Source organism: Stegostoma tigrinum, chromosome 5, assembly GCF_030684315.1.
Source record: "Stegostoma tigrinum isolate sSteTig4 chromosome 5, sSteTig4.hap1, whole genome shotgun sequence".
Lineage (NCBI taxonomy): Eukaryota > Metazoa > Chordata > Chondrichthyes > Orectolobiformes > Stegostomatidae > Stegostoma > Stegostoma tigrinum.
The window spans coordinates 130,433,484-130,450,860 of NC_081358.1; the positions used below are offsets into that span (position 1 = coordinate 130,433,484).

General features: G+C 47.4%; 1 protein-coding gene across 1 annotated transcript in view; it reads left to right on the forward strand.

The window, feature by feature from the left end:
• The window catches only part of sspo (SCO-spondin), a 517,250-nt gene that overhangs the window by 334,724 nt on the left and 165,149 nt on the right, over positions 1-17,377 (forward strand). Inside the window, exon 73 of the mRNA XM_059646360.1 lies at positions 1,564-1,734. Coding sequence (XP_059502343.1) covers positions 1,564-1,734 — 171 coding nt within the window. The remainder of the gene's footprint in view (positions 1-1,563; positions 1,735-17,377) is intronic.

The window sequence follows — 17,377 nt, forward strand, 5'->3', positions numbered from 1 at the left end:
GAGGAAGGGTCAGTGATCGGGAGGGGTGTAGGGGCTGGAGGAGGGGTCAGTGATCGGGAGGGGTGTAGGGGTTGGAGGAGGGGTCAGTGATCGGGAGGGGTGTAGGGGCTGGAGGAGGGGTCAGTGATAGGGAGGGGTATAGGAGCTGGAGGAGGGGTCAGTGATAGGGAGGGGTATAGGAGCTGGAGGAGGGGTCAGTGATAGGGAGGGGAGTAGGGGCTGGAGGAGGGGTCAGTGATAGGAAATGGTGTAAGGGCTGGAGGAGGGGACAGTGATAGGGACGGGAGTAGGGGCTGGAGGAGGGGATAGTGATAGGGAGGGGTGTAGGGTCTGGAGGAGGGGATAGTGATAGGGAGGGGTGTAGGGGCTGGAGGAGGGGTCAGTGATAGGGAGGGGAGTAGGGGCTGGAGGAGGGTCAGTGATAGGAAATGGTGTAAGGGCTGGAGGAGGGGACAGCGATAGGGACGGGAGTAGGGGCTGGAGGAGGGGATAGTGATAGGGAGGGGTGTAGGGTCTGGAGGAGGGGATAGTGATAGGGAGGGGTGTAGGGGCTGGAGGAGGGGACAGCAATAGGGAGGGGTGTAGGGGCTGGAGGAGGGGACAGTGATAGGGAGGGGTGTAGGGGTTGGAGGAGGGGACAGCGATAGGGAGGGGTGTAGGGGCTGGAGGAGGGGACAGTGATAGGGAGGGGTGTAGGGGTTGGAGGAGGGGACAGCGATAGGGAGGGGTGTAGGGGCTGGAGGAGGGCTCACTGATAGGGAGGGGTGTAGGGACTGGAGGAGGGAACAGAGATTGGAAGCGGTGTATGCGCTGGAGGAGGGGACAGTGATGGGAGGGTTGTAGAGGCTGGTGGAGGGGACAGTTATAGGGATGGGGTGTAGGGAGCTGGAGGAGATGACAAAGATAAGGAGGGATGTTGAGGCTGGACGATGTTATAGAGATTTGGAGACAGTGTAGAGGACAGGCGGAAGTGATGGAGATAGAGAGGGGTGTAGGGGCTGGGGGGAGGTGACAATGATAGGTGTGTTGGGAATAACACTGAACAATGGAATGAGTGGTCAAGAATGTATAAAGATGTGACCCGGAGGAACTGGAGCCAGAGGCTCCAGTTGTTCTTGTTGAATCTTGTTGTCTCTCTGTGTGTATGCCCTCCCCACTAAATTGTGCCTGTTTTATATCTCCCCATCCCTGTTTCATCTCCCTCCATCCCTGTTTCATCTCCCTCCATCCCTGTTTCATCTCTCCCCATCCCTGTTTCATCTCTCCCCATGACTGTTTCATCTCTCCCCATGACTGTTTCATCTCTCCCCGTGACTGTTTCATCTCTCCCCGTGACTGTTTCATCTCTCCCCGTGACTGTTTCATCTCTCCCCGTGACTGTTGCATCTCTCCCCGTAACTGTTGCATCTCTCCCCGTGACTGTTGCATCTCTCCCCATGACTGTTGCATCTGTCCCTGTTGCATCTCTCCCCGTGACTGTTGCATCGCTCCCCATGACTGTTGCATCTCTCCCCGCCCCCGTTGCATCTCTCCCCGTCCCTGTTTAAATCCTCTTCGTTCCAGTGGATGGAAACTGGAGCCCGTGGACAACATGGACAAGGTGTGATGGGTGTGTTGGTGTGTCCGTGCGAGCAAGGAGGTGTGGTAGCCCTCCTCCAAGATTTGGTGGTTTGCAATGTGAAGGTGAAGCAGAGCAGAGCCGAGCATGTCTGCACAATTCAACCAAGTGTGCAGGTTAGTGACAGAGCGTACGCCCACGTGTGCAGGTTAGTGACAGAGCGTACGCCCACGTGTGCAGGTTAGTGACAGAGCGTGCGCCCACGTGTGCAGGTTAGTGACAGAGCTTACGCCCACGTGTGCAGGTTAGTGACAGAGCGTACGCCCACATGTGCAGGTTAGTGACAGAGCGTACGCCCACGTGTGCAGGTTAGTGACAGAGTGTATAAAGCAAAGAGGAGCAGTCCTATTGCTGTGAGTGTGCGATGGCCCCCTATCAGTTTGAATGGTATAGGCTAAAAGGAATCTGGGCACTTGTCAGAGAAGTGTAAATCTGATAGTGTAGGGTTAGCTGAGGATTTCAACTTCCCAAGGTGAACTGGGATAGTCAGAGTGTGAGACGTTAAGATGGAGCAGAATTCTTAAAATGCATCCAGGTAAGTATTTTAAGCATAAGATACCGTAAAACAGAGAGGGGGCCAGCCTTGGGCTTTCTCTGAGTTTACAAAGCTGGGAAAATGGTTTTGAAGTATCAGTGGGGTGCATTTTGAGACAGTAACCAGAGCTGAGTTAAATTCAATATTGTTCTGTAAAAGGATGAGGATGGGCCTGATCAAGGTGAGGAAAGGGCGATTTCAATAAGTTCAGATATGATACACTGAGACCAGAGTGGACTGGGAGCAGGTAAATTTGCGTTAAATCAGTGGGATATAGTCAACAAGGAAGTGGGAAGAGTGCAGGGATAACATGTTCAAATAAAAATAATGGGTGGGATCAATAAATCCTGTCATCCCTCGATATTAAGGGATATGAAGCTTTGGATTTAGAGACAAAGGGAAGATTATAGCAGATACCGAAAGCTCAAAACCAGGATGTTGCCTGGTCTGGAGGGAAGGTCTTATGAGGAAAGGCTGAGGGACTTGAGGCTGTTTTCGTTAGAGAGAAGGTTAAGAGGTGACCTAATAGACATATACAAGATGATCAGAGGATTAGATAGGGTGAACAGCGAGAGCCTTTTTCTTCGGATGGTGATGGCGAGCACAAGGGGACATAGGCTTAAATTGAGGGGTGATACATATAGAACAGATGTCAGAGGTAGGTTTTTTACTCAGAGAGTAGTAAGGGAATGGAATGCCCTGCCTGCAGCAGTAGTATACTCACCAAGTTTAATGGCATTTAAATGGTCATTGGATAAACATATGGATGATAATGGATTAGTGTAGGTTAGATGGAATAGTGGGGATAGCAGATGCTGAAGAATCCGCGATAACAAAGTGTGGAACTGGATGAACACAGTAGGCCAAGCAGCATCTTAGGAGCACAAAAGCTGACGTTTCGGGCCTAGACCCTTCATCAGAAAAGGGGGAGGGGAGAGGGTTTTAAAATAAATAGGGAGGGGGGGAGGCGGATCGAAGATGGATAGAGGAGAAGATAGATGCGGAGGAGACAGACAAGTTAAAGAGATGGAGATGGAGCCTGTAGAGGTGAGTGTAGGTGGGAAGGTAGGGAGGGGATAGGTCAGACCGGAGAGGACGGACAGGTAAAGGGGGTGGGATGAGGTTAGTAGGTGGGAAATGGAGTGCGGCTGTGGGTGGGTGGGGGGGATAGGTGAGAGGAAGAACAGGTTAGGGAGGCGGGGATGAGCTGGGCTGGTTTTGGGATGCAGTGGGGGGAGGGGACGAGCTTGGCTGGTTTTGGGATGCAGTGGGGGAAGGGGAGATTTTGAAGTTTGTGAAGTCCACATTGATACCATTGGGCTGCAGGGTTCCCAAGTGGAATATGAGATGCTGTTCCTGCAACCTTCGGGTGGCATCATTGTGGCACTGCAGGAGGCCCATGACGGACATGTTGTCTGAGGAATGGGAGGGGGAGTTGAAATGGTTCGTGACTGGTAGGTGCAGTTGTTTATTGCGAATCGAGCGGAGGTGTTCTGCAAAGCAGTCCCCAAGCCTCTGCTTGGTTTCCCCAATGTAGAGGAAGCCACACCGGGTACAGTGGATGCAGTATACCACATTGGCAGATGTGCAGGTGAACCTCTGCTTGATGTGGAAAGTCATCTTGGGGCCTGGGATAGGGGTGAGGGAGGAGGTGTGGGGGCAAGTGTAGCACTTCCTGCAGTTGCAGGGGAAGGTGCCGGGTGTGGTGGGGTTGGAGGGGAGTGTGGGGCGGACAAGGGAGTCACGGAGAGAGTGGTCTCTCCAGAAGGCAGACAAGGGTGGGGACGGAAAAATGTCTTGGGTGGTGGGGTGGGATTGTAGATGGCGGAAGTGTCGGAGGATGATGCGTTGTATCCGGAGGTTGGTGGGGTGGTATGTGAGAACGAGGGGGATCCTCTTAGGGCAGTTGTGGAGGGGGCGGGGTGTGAGGGATGTCTTGCGGGAAATGCAGGAGACACTGTCGAAGTTGCTCTCGACCACCGCAGAGAGGGAAGTTGCGGTCCTTGAAGAACTTGGACATCCGGGATGTACGGGAGTGGAATGCCTCATCGTGGGAGCAGATGCGGTGGAGACAAAGGAATTGGGAATAGGGGATGGAATTTTTGCAGGAGGGTGAGTAGGAGGAGGCATATTCCAGGTAGCTTGGGGAGTCGGTGAGCTTGAAATGGATATCGGTTGCTAGGTGGTTGTCTGAGATCGAGACAAAGAGGCCCAGGAACGTAAGGGATGTATTGGAGATGGTCCAGGTGGACTTGAGGTTGGGCTGGAAGGTGTTTGTGAAATGGATGAACTGTTCGAGCACGAGGTGGCGCCGATACCGTCAGCAATGTAACGGAGGAAGAGGTGGGGTTTAGGGCCAGTATGGGTACGGAAGAGGGATTGTTCCATGTAACCTACAAAGAGGCAGGAATAGCTTGGGCCCATGCGGGTACCCATGGTCACCCCCTTTGCCTGTAGGATGTAGGAGGAATCAAAAGCGAAGTTGTTGAGGGTGAGGATGAGTTCGGCGAGGCGTATGAGGGTGTCGGTGGTTATCCAGCTCCACACTTTGTTATCTGTTAGCTTAGATGGGCTTCAGATGGGTTTCACAGGTTGGCCCAATATCGAGGGCTGAATGGCCTGTACTGCGCTGTAATGTTCTATGTTCTAAAACAGCAGGAGCCCTAGAGGAGTACAGAATGTTTAAAGGAGTTTAAAAAGGAAATTAGGAAAACTAAAAGGGGTTATGAAAGAATCAGGTAAAATCAACGTAGACCCTCAGTTATTTTACAAGTACATTAAAGGTAAATGGATAATGAGGGGAGGTTGAGGGCCCATTAAAGACATCAACGGCAATTTGTACTTGGAGCCAGAGGAGGCACGTACATTTCTAAATGAATACTTTGGGTCAGTGTTCACTAGTAACAGGGGCAGTGTGGGTGTAGAAGTCAGGAAGCAGGTCTGTGATACAATTAGCACAGACAGAGAGAAGACTCTGAGTGGTCTGGCAGGCTCAAAAATCGATAAGTTGCCCGGACCATGTGAAATGTATCCCAGGCTTTGTGTGAAGCAAGGGAGGACACCGTAGGGGCACTGGCAAAATCTTTCAGTTCCTGTGTGGCCACGGGATTGGAGGACAGCTAATGTGTAATTATTATTCAATAAGGAGAGTTGGGCAGAGAAAGGCAGATGCAGTTCAATCCGGGCAAATGCGAGGTGATTCATTTTGGAAGATCCAATTCAAGAGTGAACTATACAGAAAATAGAAAAGCCCTGGGGAAAATTGATGAACAGAGAGATCTGGGTGTTCAGGTCCATTGTTCCCTGAAGGTGACAACGCAGGTCAATAGAATGGTCCAGAAGGCATATGGCATGCTTTCCTTCATTGGATGGGGTATTGAGTACAAGAGTTGGCAGGTCATGTTGCAGTCGTTTAGGACTTTGGTTCGGCCACATTTGGAGTACTGCGTACAGTTCTGGTCGCCACATTACCAAGAGCATGTGGATGCTTTGGCGAGGGTGCAGAGGAGGTTCACCAGGATGTTGCCTGGTATGGAGGGTGCTAGCTATGAAGAAAGGTTGAGTAGATTAGGTTTATTTTTATTAGAAAGACGGAGGTTGAGGGGGGACTTGATTGATGTCGACAAAATCATGAGGGGTATAGACAGGATGGATAGCAAGAAGCTTTTTCCCAGAGTGGGGGACTCAATTACTAGGGGTCATGAGTTCAAAGTGAGAGGAGGAAAGTTTATGGGAGATATCTGGTTGAGCAGCAGCGCGAGCGGGAGCTTGGAGCAGGAGCCTGTTGGGAAGCCGGTGAGTCACTGTTTTTGAATCTATAAAAAGCTTACCTTGTGAATAGGCGGAGGTACACTGAGCAGGAGACGACACAGGACTGGTGAGTGAGTGAGGTAATATATTTGTGTGGTTGCGTTACCCGAAACACTACCCGGGTATTGTCTCCCACCCATCCTCCTCCTCCAACCAAAAAAAAAGGTTCTGTGTGCCTGATTGGTAAGGTAACAAGTTTATTTTTTATTCTTTATTTTTTAAGTCCTGGGAATTTAGAATAATGGGAGTGGAGGTCAGGGCAGTTGAATGCTCCTCCTGCAGAATGTGGGAGGTAAGGGTCACCACTAGTGTCCCTGCTGACTACATCTGTGGGAAGTGCACCCAACTCCAGCTCCTTGAAAACTGCGTTAGGGAACTGGAGCTGGAGCTGGATGAACTTCGGATCATTCGGGAGGCAGAGGGGGTTATTGGGAGGAGTTACAGGGAGGTAGTCACTCCTCAGGTACAAGAAAAAGGCAGATGGTTTACAGTCAGGGGATGGAAAGGGAACCGGCAGGCAGAGCAGGGATCCCCTGTGGCCATTCCCCTCAACAATAAGTATACCGTTTTGGATACTGTTTTTGCGGGGGGGGACGACTTACCAGGGGAATGCAGTGGGGCACAGGTCTCTGGCACAGAGTCTGTCCTTGCTGCTCAGAAGGGAAGGGGGAAGAGGAGCAGAGCAGTAGTCATTGGGGACTCCATGGTTAGGGGGACAGATAGGAGGTTCTGTGGGGAGGAGAGAGACTCACGGTTGGTGTGTTGCCTCCCAGGTGCCAGGGTGCGTGGTGTCTCTGATGGTGTTTTTGGGATCCTTAAGGGGGAGGGGGAGCAGCCCCAAGTCATGGTCCACATTGGCACCAACGACATAGGTAGGAAGAGAGATGGGGATTTAAGGCAGAAATTCAGGAAGCTATGATGGAAGCTGGGAGCTAGGACAAACAGAGTTGTTGTCTCTGGTTTGTTGCCCGTGCCACGTGCTAGTGAGACGAGGAATAGGGAGAGAGAGGAGTTGAACACGTGGCGACAGGGATGGTGCAGGAGGGAGGGTTTTGGATTCTTGGATAACTGGGGCTCTTTCTGGGGTAGGTGGGACCTCTTACAAGCAAGATGGTCTTCACCTGAACCAGAGGGGTACTGGTATCCTGGGGGGGAGATTTGCTAAGGCTGTTTGGGTGGGTTTAAACTAATTCAGCAGGGGGATGGGCACCAAAATTGTAGTTCGACTATAGAAAAGGTTGAGAGTATGAAGGTCCGAAATAAAGTTTCAGGGATGCAAAATGGCACCAGAAAGCAAGAAGTTGGTTTGAAGTGTGTCTACTTCAATGCCAGGAGCGTCCGGAATAAGATGGGTGAACTTGCAGCATGGGTTGGTACCTGGGACTTCGATGTTGTGGCCATTTCAGAGACATGGATAGAGCAGGGACAGGAATGGTTGTTGCAGGTTCCGGGATTTAGATGTTTCAGTAAGAACAGAGAAGATAGTAAAAGTGGGGAGGTGTGGCATTGTCGGTCAAAGACAGTATTACAGTTGCAGAAAAGATGTTTAGGGACTCGTCAACTGAGGTAGTATGGGCTGAGGTTAGAAACAGGAAAGGAGAGGTCACCCTGTTGGGAGTTTTCTATAGGCCTCTGAATAGTTCCAGAGATGTACAGGAAAGGATAGCAAAGACGATTCTCGATAGGAGTGAGAGAGACAGGGTAGTTGTCATGGGGGACTTCAACTTTCCAAATATTGACTGGGAACACTATAGTTCGAGTACTATAGATGGGTCAGTTTTTGTCCAGTGTGTGCAGGAGGGCTTCCTGACACAGTATGTAGACAGGCCAACAAGGGGCGAAGCCACATTAGATTTGGTACTGGGTAATGAGCCCGGCCAGGTGTTAGATTTGGAAGTAGGTGAGCACTTTGGTGATAGCGATCACAATTCTGTTATGTTTATTTTAGAGATGGAAAGGGATAGGTGTATACTACTGGGCAAGAGTTATAGCTGGGGGAAAGGCAATTACGATGAGATTAGGCGCGATTTAGGGAGCATAGGATGGGGAAAGAAACTGCAGGGGATGGGCACATTAGAAATGTGGAGCTTATTCAAGGGAAAGCTCCTGTGTGTCCAAGATAAGTATGTACCTGTCAGGCAGGGACGAAGCTGTAGAGCGCGGGAGCCGTGGTTTACGAAGGACGTGGAGCCTCTAGTCAAGAGGAAGAAGAAGGCTTATGTCAGGATGAGATGTGAAGGCTCAGTTAGGGCGTTTGAGGGCTACGAGGTAGCCAGGAAAGACCTAAAGAGAGAGCTCAGAAGAGACAGGAGGAGACATGAGAAGTTGTTGGCGGATAGGATCAGGGTAAACCCTAAGGCTTTCTATAGGTATTTAAGGAAAAAAAGAATGACGAAAGTAAGATTAGGGCCAATCAAGGATAGTAGTGGTAAGTTGTGTGTGGAGTCAGACGAGACAGGTGAAGTGCTAAATGAATATTTTTCAACAGTATTCACTCTAGAAAACAACAATATTGTCGAGGAGAATACTGAGATACAGGCTACTAGACTAGGTGGGATTGAGGTTCACAAGGAAGAGGTATTAGAAATCCTACAGGGGGTGAAGATAGATAAGTACCATAGGCCGGATGGCATCTACCCTAGGAACCTCTGGGAAGCCAGGGAGGAGATTGCCGAGCCTTTGGCATTGATCTTGAACTCATCATTGTCTACAGGAATAGTGCCAGATGACTGGAGGATAGCAAATGTGGTTCCCCTGTTCAAGAAGGGGAGTAGAGACAACCCTGGTAATTATAGACCAGTGAGCCTTACCTCAGTTGTTGGTAAAGTGTTGGAAAAGGTAATAAGGGATAGGATTTATAATCATCCAGAAAAGTATAAATTGATGAGGGATAGTCAGCACGGTTTTGTGAAGGGAAGGTCGTGCCTCACAAACCTTATTGAGTTCTTTTGAGAAGGTGACCAAACAGGTAGATGAGAGTAAACCGGTTGATGTGGTGTATATGGATTTCAGCAAGGCGTTCGACAAGGTTCCCCACAGTAGGCTATTGTACAAAATGCGGAGGAATGGAATTGTGGGAGATATAGCAGTTTGGATCGGAAATTGGCTTGCTGAAAGAAGACAGAGGGTGGTAGTTGATGGGAAATGTTCACCCTGGAGACCAGTTACTAGTGGTGTACCGCAGGGGTCGGTGTTGGGTCCACTGCTGTTTGTCATTTTTATAAATGACCTGGATGAGGGCGTAGAAGGATGCGTTAGTAAATTTGCAGATGACACTAAGGTCGGTGGAGTTGTGGATAGTGAAGAAGGATGCTGTAGGTTGCAGAGAGACATAGATAAGCTGCAGAGCTGGGCTGAGAGGTGGCAAATGGAGTGTGAGGTGATGCACTTTGGTAGGAGTAACCGGAAGGCAAAGTACAGGGCTAATGGTAAGATTCTTAGTAGTGTAGATGAGCAGAGAGATCTCGGAGTCCATGTACACAGATCCTTGAAAGTTGTCACCCAGGTTGACAGGGCTGTTAAGAAGGCATACAGTGTTTTAGCTTTTATTAATAGAGGGATCGAGTTCCGGAACCAAGAGTTTATGCTGCAGCTGTACAAAACTCTGGTGCAGCCACACTTGGAGTATTGCGTACAATTCTGGTCACCGCATTATAAGAAGGATGTGTAAGTTTTGGAGAGGGTGCAGAGGAGATTTACAAGGATGTTGCCTGGTATGGAGGGAAGGTCTTACGAAGAAAGGCTGAGGGACTTGAGGCTGTTTTCATTAGAGAGAAGAAGGTTGAGAGGTGACTTAACTGAGACATATAAAATAATCAGAGGGTTAGATAGGGTGGATAGGGAGAGCCTTTTTCCTCGGATGGTGATGGTGAACACGACGGGGCATAGCTTTAAATTGAGGGGTGAAAGATATAGGACAGATGTCAGAGGTAGTTTCTTTACTTAGAGAGTAGTAAGGGAATGGAACGCTTTGCATGCAACGGTAGTAGATTCGCCAACTTTAGGTACATTTAAGTCGTCATCGGATAAGCATATGGACGTACATGGAATAGTGTAGGTTAGATGGGCTTGAGATCGGTATGACAGGTCGGCACAGCATCGAGGGCCGAAGGGCCTGTACTGTGCTGTAATGTTCTATGCTCTATGTATATGCGTGGAAAGGTCTTTACCCAGAGGGTGGTGGGTGCCTGGAACGCGTTGCCAGCGGAGGTGGTAGACGCAGACACGATCGTGTCTTTTAAGATGTATCTGGACAGGTACATGGATGGGCAGGGAACAAAGAGATACAGACCTTTAAAAAATAGGTGATAATGGGAACTGCAGATGCTGGACAATCCAAGATAACGAAGTGTGAAGCTGGATGAACACAGCAGGCCAAGCAGTATCTTAGGAGCACAAAAGCTGATGTTTTGGGCCCTAACGCTTTTTCTGATGAAGGGCCTAGGCCCGAAACGTCAGCTTTTGTGCTCCTGAGATGCTGCTTGGCCTGATGTGTTCATCCAGCCACACACTTTGTTATATTTAGAAAATAGGTGGCAGGTTTAGACAGAGGATCTCGATTGGCGCAGGCTTGGGAGCCTGAAGGGCCTGTCCCTGTGCTGTAATTTTCTTTGTTCTCTTCATTCTAAGGGAGCAAGCGATAAACCAGAGAACTGAAGGCAAGTCAGTCTAACCCTGCTGGTGGAAGCAATTTTGACGGAAGAGTTACTCTGCACTTGGAGAAGCTGCAATTAATGAGGAATAACCAGCATGGTTTTGTTTAGGGATTTCACACCTGGCCACTTTGATTTTTTTTCAAAGGTGACCGGCTTAGTTGATTAGGGCAGTACATTCAATGTTGTCTCTTTGGTCTGCATCAAGGCTTTTGCTAAGGCCCCACAAGGGGGATTGAGAGCAAAGGCAAGAGCCCATGGGACCCAGGGGAATTTGGTTAATTGTATCCGGAATTGGCTGAGTGGCAGGAAGCAGAGGGTGATAGCTGACGTGAAATTTTCGAACTGGAAGCCTGTGTCCAGTGGGGCCCCACAGGGGTCAGAGTTGAGGCTTTTGCTGTTTGTGGTTGATTTAAGTGATTTAGATTTGAATGTAGGAAGTTTGATCAGTGAGTACAGAGATGACACAAAAATTGGTGAGTAGTAAACAGTGAGGATGATAACCTGAGGCTTTAGGAGGATATCTATGGGACGGTCAAATGGACTGATAACTGGCAATGAAATTCATTCCAGGTAAGTTGAAATGATACACTTAGGCATAACATACAAGGCAAGGGAATATATGATGAAAAGTCGGATCCTGAGAAGCACTGAGGATCAGAGGGATGTGTGTAGATAATGTGTATGTACACTAGTCCCTCAGCGTATGGTGGATAAAGTGGGTAAAAATGTATATGCAATACAAAGCCAGAAATTGCTGGAAAAGCTCAGGAGGTATAGGTATACGAAGAGAAAGAGATTGGTAAAGACAATTGTAGGTTCCCTACAGACAGAAACAGGAGCATGTATAGTAGGGGACAAAAAAAAATGGCTGGGCAACCAAATACATACAGTTCTGTCTTCACAAAAGAAGACTCAGATCAGATACCCAAAATGTTTCAGCATGCAAGATTTAGTGAGAGGGAAGAACTGACAGAGATCAATATTAGTGGAGAAATGGTGCTGGGAAAATTGATAGGATTGAATGTTGGTAAATCCCCAGGGCCTGATAATCTATATCCCAGAGTAGTTAAGGAAGTAACTCTAGAAATAGTGGATGTGTTGGTGGTCATCTTCCAGGATTCTACAGACTCTGGAACAGTCCCTGGAGATTGGAGAGTGGCTAATTTCACTCCAACATTCAAAAAGAGAGCAGAAGGATTTTATAGCAGAGCATTTAGAATGCTGTGGCAGGGTCAGACAGAATCAGCATGGATTCATGAAGTGGAAATCCTGCTTGACAAATCTGTTGGAATTCTATGACGATGTAACTTAGTAGAATCGACAAAGGGAACCAGCCGTTGTAGTATATTCGGACTTTGTGAAAGCGTTTGACAAAGTCCCGTCTAAGAGATTAATGTGCAAGATTAAAGCACATGGGATTGGGGAAATGTATTGAGTTGGATGGGAATGTGGTTGACAGAGAGGAAACAAGGAGTAGGAATTAATGGATCCTTTTCAAATTGCCAGGCAGTAACTAGTGGGGTGCCACAGGGATTGGTGCTGGGACCCCAGCTATTCACACTACTTACTAATGATTTGGATCAGGGAACAAAATGTAACATCTCCAAGTTTACAGATGATACCAAGTTGTCTGGGAGAGTGAATAAGGATGCAGAGATCCTTCAGCATGACCTCAACAGGTTGGGTGAATGAGCAAATCAATGGCGGATGCAGCATAAAATCAATGGTGGATAAATGTGAGGTTATTCATTTTAGAAGCAAAAACAAGGAGGCAGATTACTACCTGAATGGCTGTAAACTGGGAGAGGGGAGGGTGCAGTGGGATCTGGGTGTCCTTGTACACCAATTGCTGAAGGTAAGTATGCAGGAGCAGCATGTGGTAAAGAAGGCAAATGGTATGTTGGCCTTCATTATGATAGGTTTTGAGTACAGGAGCAGGGGTGTGTTGTTGCAGTTATACAGGGCCTTGGTGAGACCACACCTGGAATATTGTGTTTTATTTTGGTCTCTTTTTCTGAGGAAGGATGCTCTTGCTCTCGAGGGAGTGCAATGAAGGTTGACCAGGCCGATTCCGGGGATGGCAGGTCTGACGTATGAGGAGAGATTGATTAGTTTGGGATTGTTTTCGCTGGAGTTCAGGTTATTGAGTGGGGGGGTGGTGTTCTCATAGAGACTTAGAAAATTCTAACAGGACTGGGCAGGGTAGATGCAGGGAGGATGTTCCTGATGCTGGGTGTGTCCAGAATCAGGGGAGGTGATGGCCTAGTGGTATTATCGCTGGACTGTTGATCCAGGGACCCAGATAATGTTCGGGGAACTTGGGTTCAAATCCCACCATGGCAGATGATGGAATTTGAATTCAATAAAAAAAAACTGGAATTAAGAGTCAAACAATAGCCATGAATCCATTGTCGATTGTTGGAAAAACCCATCTGGTTCATTAACGTCCTTTAGGGAAGGAAACTGCCAGCCTTACCTGGCCTGGCCTACATGTGACTCTAGACCCACAGCAATGAGGTTGACTCTGAACTGCTTTTTGGCAATTAGAGATGGACAATAAATGCTGCCTGGTCAGCAACACCCTCATCCCAGGAATGAATAAAGAAAAAAGCACAGGGGTCACAGTCTGAGGATTTGGGGTAGAGGATTTGGGATGGAGATGAAGAGACATTGCTTCACCCAAAGAGCCTGTGGGATTCATTACCACAGGAAGTAGTCAGTGACAAAACATTGAATGTATTCAAGAGGCAACTAGATATAGCAATTGGGGCCGAATGGGATCAAAGGTTATGGGGAGAAAGCAGAATCAGGCTATTGAGTTGGACAACCAGCCATGATTGTGAAGAATGACGGAACAGGCTCAAAGGACCGAATGGCCTCCTCCTGCTTCTATCTTCTTTGTTTCTATGTCTGGCAGCATCTGTAGAGAGAAATCAGAATTAAAGCTTCAGGTTCTTCGACGCTTCCTCAGAACCTAGTGATTTCTCTCCATATTTGCTGCCAGGCCTGCTGAGCTTTTGCAGCAATTTTTGTTTTTGTTTCTGATATCCAGCATCCCACAGGTTTTCAATTTTTGTTAGGCTTATGGGATACTTGCCTTAACTGGTTGAGGCATAGACTTTAAGAACAGAGCGTGATTCTGGAACTGTTAAATCATTGGTTAGGTCACAGAGAGAGTGTTGTGTGCAGTTCTGGAATCCACATTATGAGGGCAATATGATAGCAATGGAGAGGGGACTGGGGAGATTTACCAGGATGTTGCCTGGGGCTGGAGAGTTTCAGTTATGAAGAGAGGGATTGGGCAGCGTGAGGGTGCCCATGGGTCTGGCTAGGATTCCTGGGGAAGGTGACACCCTGAGTGGGGTGCTCCAGTTCTTCTGCAGCTCCTATGGCCAACTCACTGCCTGAAGCAGTGCTGGTGACTCCTCAAATGCTGAAGCAGTCATTCGGCCCACCGTGTCTATGCCGACCTGCGAACACTAAACCGCACTAATCCCATTTACCTGCATGTGGTCCGTAATATACTGTGTCCTGGCATTTAAGTGCCCATCCAGATGGTTCCTCAATTTTGACTAATCTGTAGCCAAATTCAGTAAACCCAGAGTATATCCAGTTTGGTCTGAAAAATGACAGGTAACAGTTGTGCCATGTTGGCGCAGGTTTGGAGGGCTGAAAGGCCACTTCCTGTGCTGCACTTTTCTTCATTCTTTGTTCACACAAATACTAGGTACTGCCCATCACCAAGAAGAGAGAGTCTAACCATCATTGCCTAACACTCAATAATCCCACTGCCAACGTCCTGGGGGTTGCTATTGCCCTGAAACTGAACTTGCCGATGGGCATTACCAATGGATATTGTTAATGGATGTTGCTAATGGATTTTGGGGTACAGAGTGAAAGCGCTTGTTATAATTTTTCAATTTTCCCTAAAATCAGAGGAGGTTTTCAAATGATTGCAGAGTGATGAATGTGTCACTTTATCCAAGAAATGGTGTGAGGACTGTCCCAATAAATAATGGCCAATTAGCTTAACGTTAATAGTTCCAGAAATAGGATTTGGAAGTGGCTTTTGGAGAGATTTGAATTAATTAAGGAGAACGAGAACACATTTGGTTTGATGCTGCTTGGCCTCATCCAGCTCCACACTTTGTTATCACGCTTGTATAAAGGCAGTTTGTGTTTGGCTAATTGAATGAAATTTCTGATGAAGGCACAGAGAAGGTTGGTGAGGTAATATAGGGGATGTTGTCTATATGGATTTTAAGAATGTGTTTTGACAAGGTGGTATATTAAAGGATAGTCATGGAATAGGAGGGTAAGTGTCAATATTAGATTAGAACTTTGGCCTACAGATAGGAAACTGAATGGGACTTGTTTTTCAAACTCTGCTTCCTCTGGAGGCTGATTGCATGAGGTTTACTGAATTGAGACTAGTTCGGTTTAGGAAACCTGGTCAGCATGGAGGAGGTGGGCTGAAGGGCCTGTTTCCATGCTGTACGACTCTACAATATCTGGAATGATTTTTGATGTTGACTTCTAATCAGCGCTATTTCTGTCTCTTGCATGCTGTATTTTCTTACTGCCTGAAGTGTTTGCACCATCGCATTGGTTGTTAGAGAAAGAGTGTTCACAGTGTGTGTTGAGAGAGTGGAGACCGCCTGCCAACCATATAAAAGTAGATCCCACAGGCTGGCCAATTATTGACAGTGTTTCTGTTTCATTGAAGAGTCTTCCTGACGTATTAACACAGGAGCGATTCTCCGAGTGAATTGAGACAACAAAAGCAACTATATTCAGGTTGGAGGGATAAACCAGGGTGTGGAGATAAATTGATTAGTTCAAGGCACACTGCAGAAATCCATCACATATCCTTAGACTGCAATGGTTGTACAGTAGCTCAGTGGTTAGCACTGCTACCTCACAGCACCAGGGGTTCAGGTTCATATCCAGCCTCGGGCGACTGTCTGTGTGGAGTTTTCACGTTCTCCCTGTGTCTGCGTGAGTTTCCTCCGGGTGCTCCAGTTTCCTCCCACAGTCCAAAGATGTGTAGGTTAAGTGGATTGGCCATGCTAAATTACCTGTAGTGTGCAGGGTAGGAGGATTAGCCAGGGGAAATGGAGGGATTATGTGTGTAGGCTAGAATTCTCTTCAGAGGGCTGGTGCAGACTTGATGGGCCAACTGACCTCTTTCTACACATTAAGGATTCTATTCTCCCAGAAGGACAAAGACAGCAGATACATGGGAACACTACTCCCATAAGTTCCCCTCCAAGTCACTCACCAATTTCACATGGAAATATAATGCTGTTCCTTCACTGTCACTGGGTCAAAATCCCGGAATTTTCTCCCTAATGGCATTGTGGGTCAATCCACAGCATGTTGATTGCAGTGGTTTAAGAAATCAGATCATGACCACCTCCTGAAAGTACCTAGGGATGGCCAGTAAATGCTGTGCCCAGGCAGTGATGCCTCTGACCTACCAGTCTCTAATAAAAAAATGAGTGGGTTGTCTTCGAGCAAGATTAGATAGACTTTGACTTGATTATTAAATAATTTTAAGTCTGATGTTGGTAGGCCCTGTTTGACAAGGGAATCAAGAACCCTGGAGGGGAGTGTGTAATTCAAAATAAAAGTAAACTGGTTCAGCGATGGTAATAGTAGGCTCTTATTGGATGGTGGAGGAGACTGGGGGGACTCCTATTTTCTACAAATTTTCTCGTTTGTAGAATGGGAGCAAGTTGGTTGTGTTCCTAGGGATCAGTCTGAGGACCACCACTGATTTTGTTCAATCTGAATAACTGTTAGAATGCAGAGTAAAATTCACAAGATGCCATTGTCGCCAGATTTGTGCTGGGAATGCAGATTGTGAGGACTCATAAACGGAAATTTAAACCTGATTAGATTACAGTGGATTTACCACATGATTCCCTGGAAATGCAAAGTTAACAGTGTTTTTGATGAATAATTTTGGAATCTGTGCCCACAGAGGTGAAGGTGGAGTTAAATTGCTTTCATTCATGAATAAACCTAACTGCTCTTTGTAAGTTGTCCCTTAGCAACAGCTTCTGGAATGAGGTAATGAACAAATTTTCAGACTTCACTTAGACCATAAGACAGAGGAGCATAAATTAGGCCATTCAGCCCATCAAGTCTGCTCCACCATTCAATCATGGCTGATAAGATTCTCAACCCCAATCTGCCTTCTCCCCATTACCCTTGATCCCCTTGACAACCAAGAAACTATCTCAATTTTAAATGTACTCAATGACCTGGCCCCCACAGCCTTCTGTGGCAGTGAATTCCATAGATTCACCACTCTCTGGCTGAAAGGTTTCTCCTTATCTCCTTTCTAAAAGATCATCCCTTTACTCTAAGGCTGTGGCCTCAGGTCCTAGTCTCTCCTACTAATGGAAGCATCTTCCCAACATCCACTCTGTCCAGGACATTCAGTATTCCGTAAGTTTCAATTAGATCTCCCCTCATCCTTCTATACTCCAATGAGTATAGTCCCAGAATCCTCAAACATTCCTCATATGTTAAGTTATTCATTCCTGGAACCATTCTCATGAACGTCCTCTGATCCTGCTCCAGGCTGGTATATCCTTCCTGAGATATGGGACCCAAAACTGCACACAATACACCAAATGTGGCCTGACCAGAGACTTATAGAGCCTCAATAGTACATCCTTGCTTTTCAAGTATTCAAGTCCTCTCAAAATTAATGCCAACATTGCATTTGCCTTCCTGACTAGTGACTCA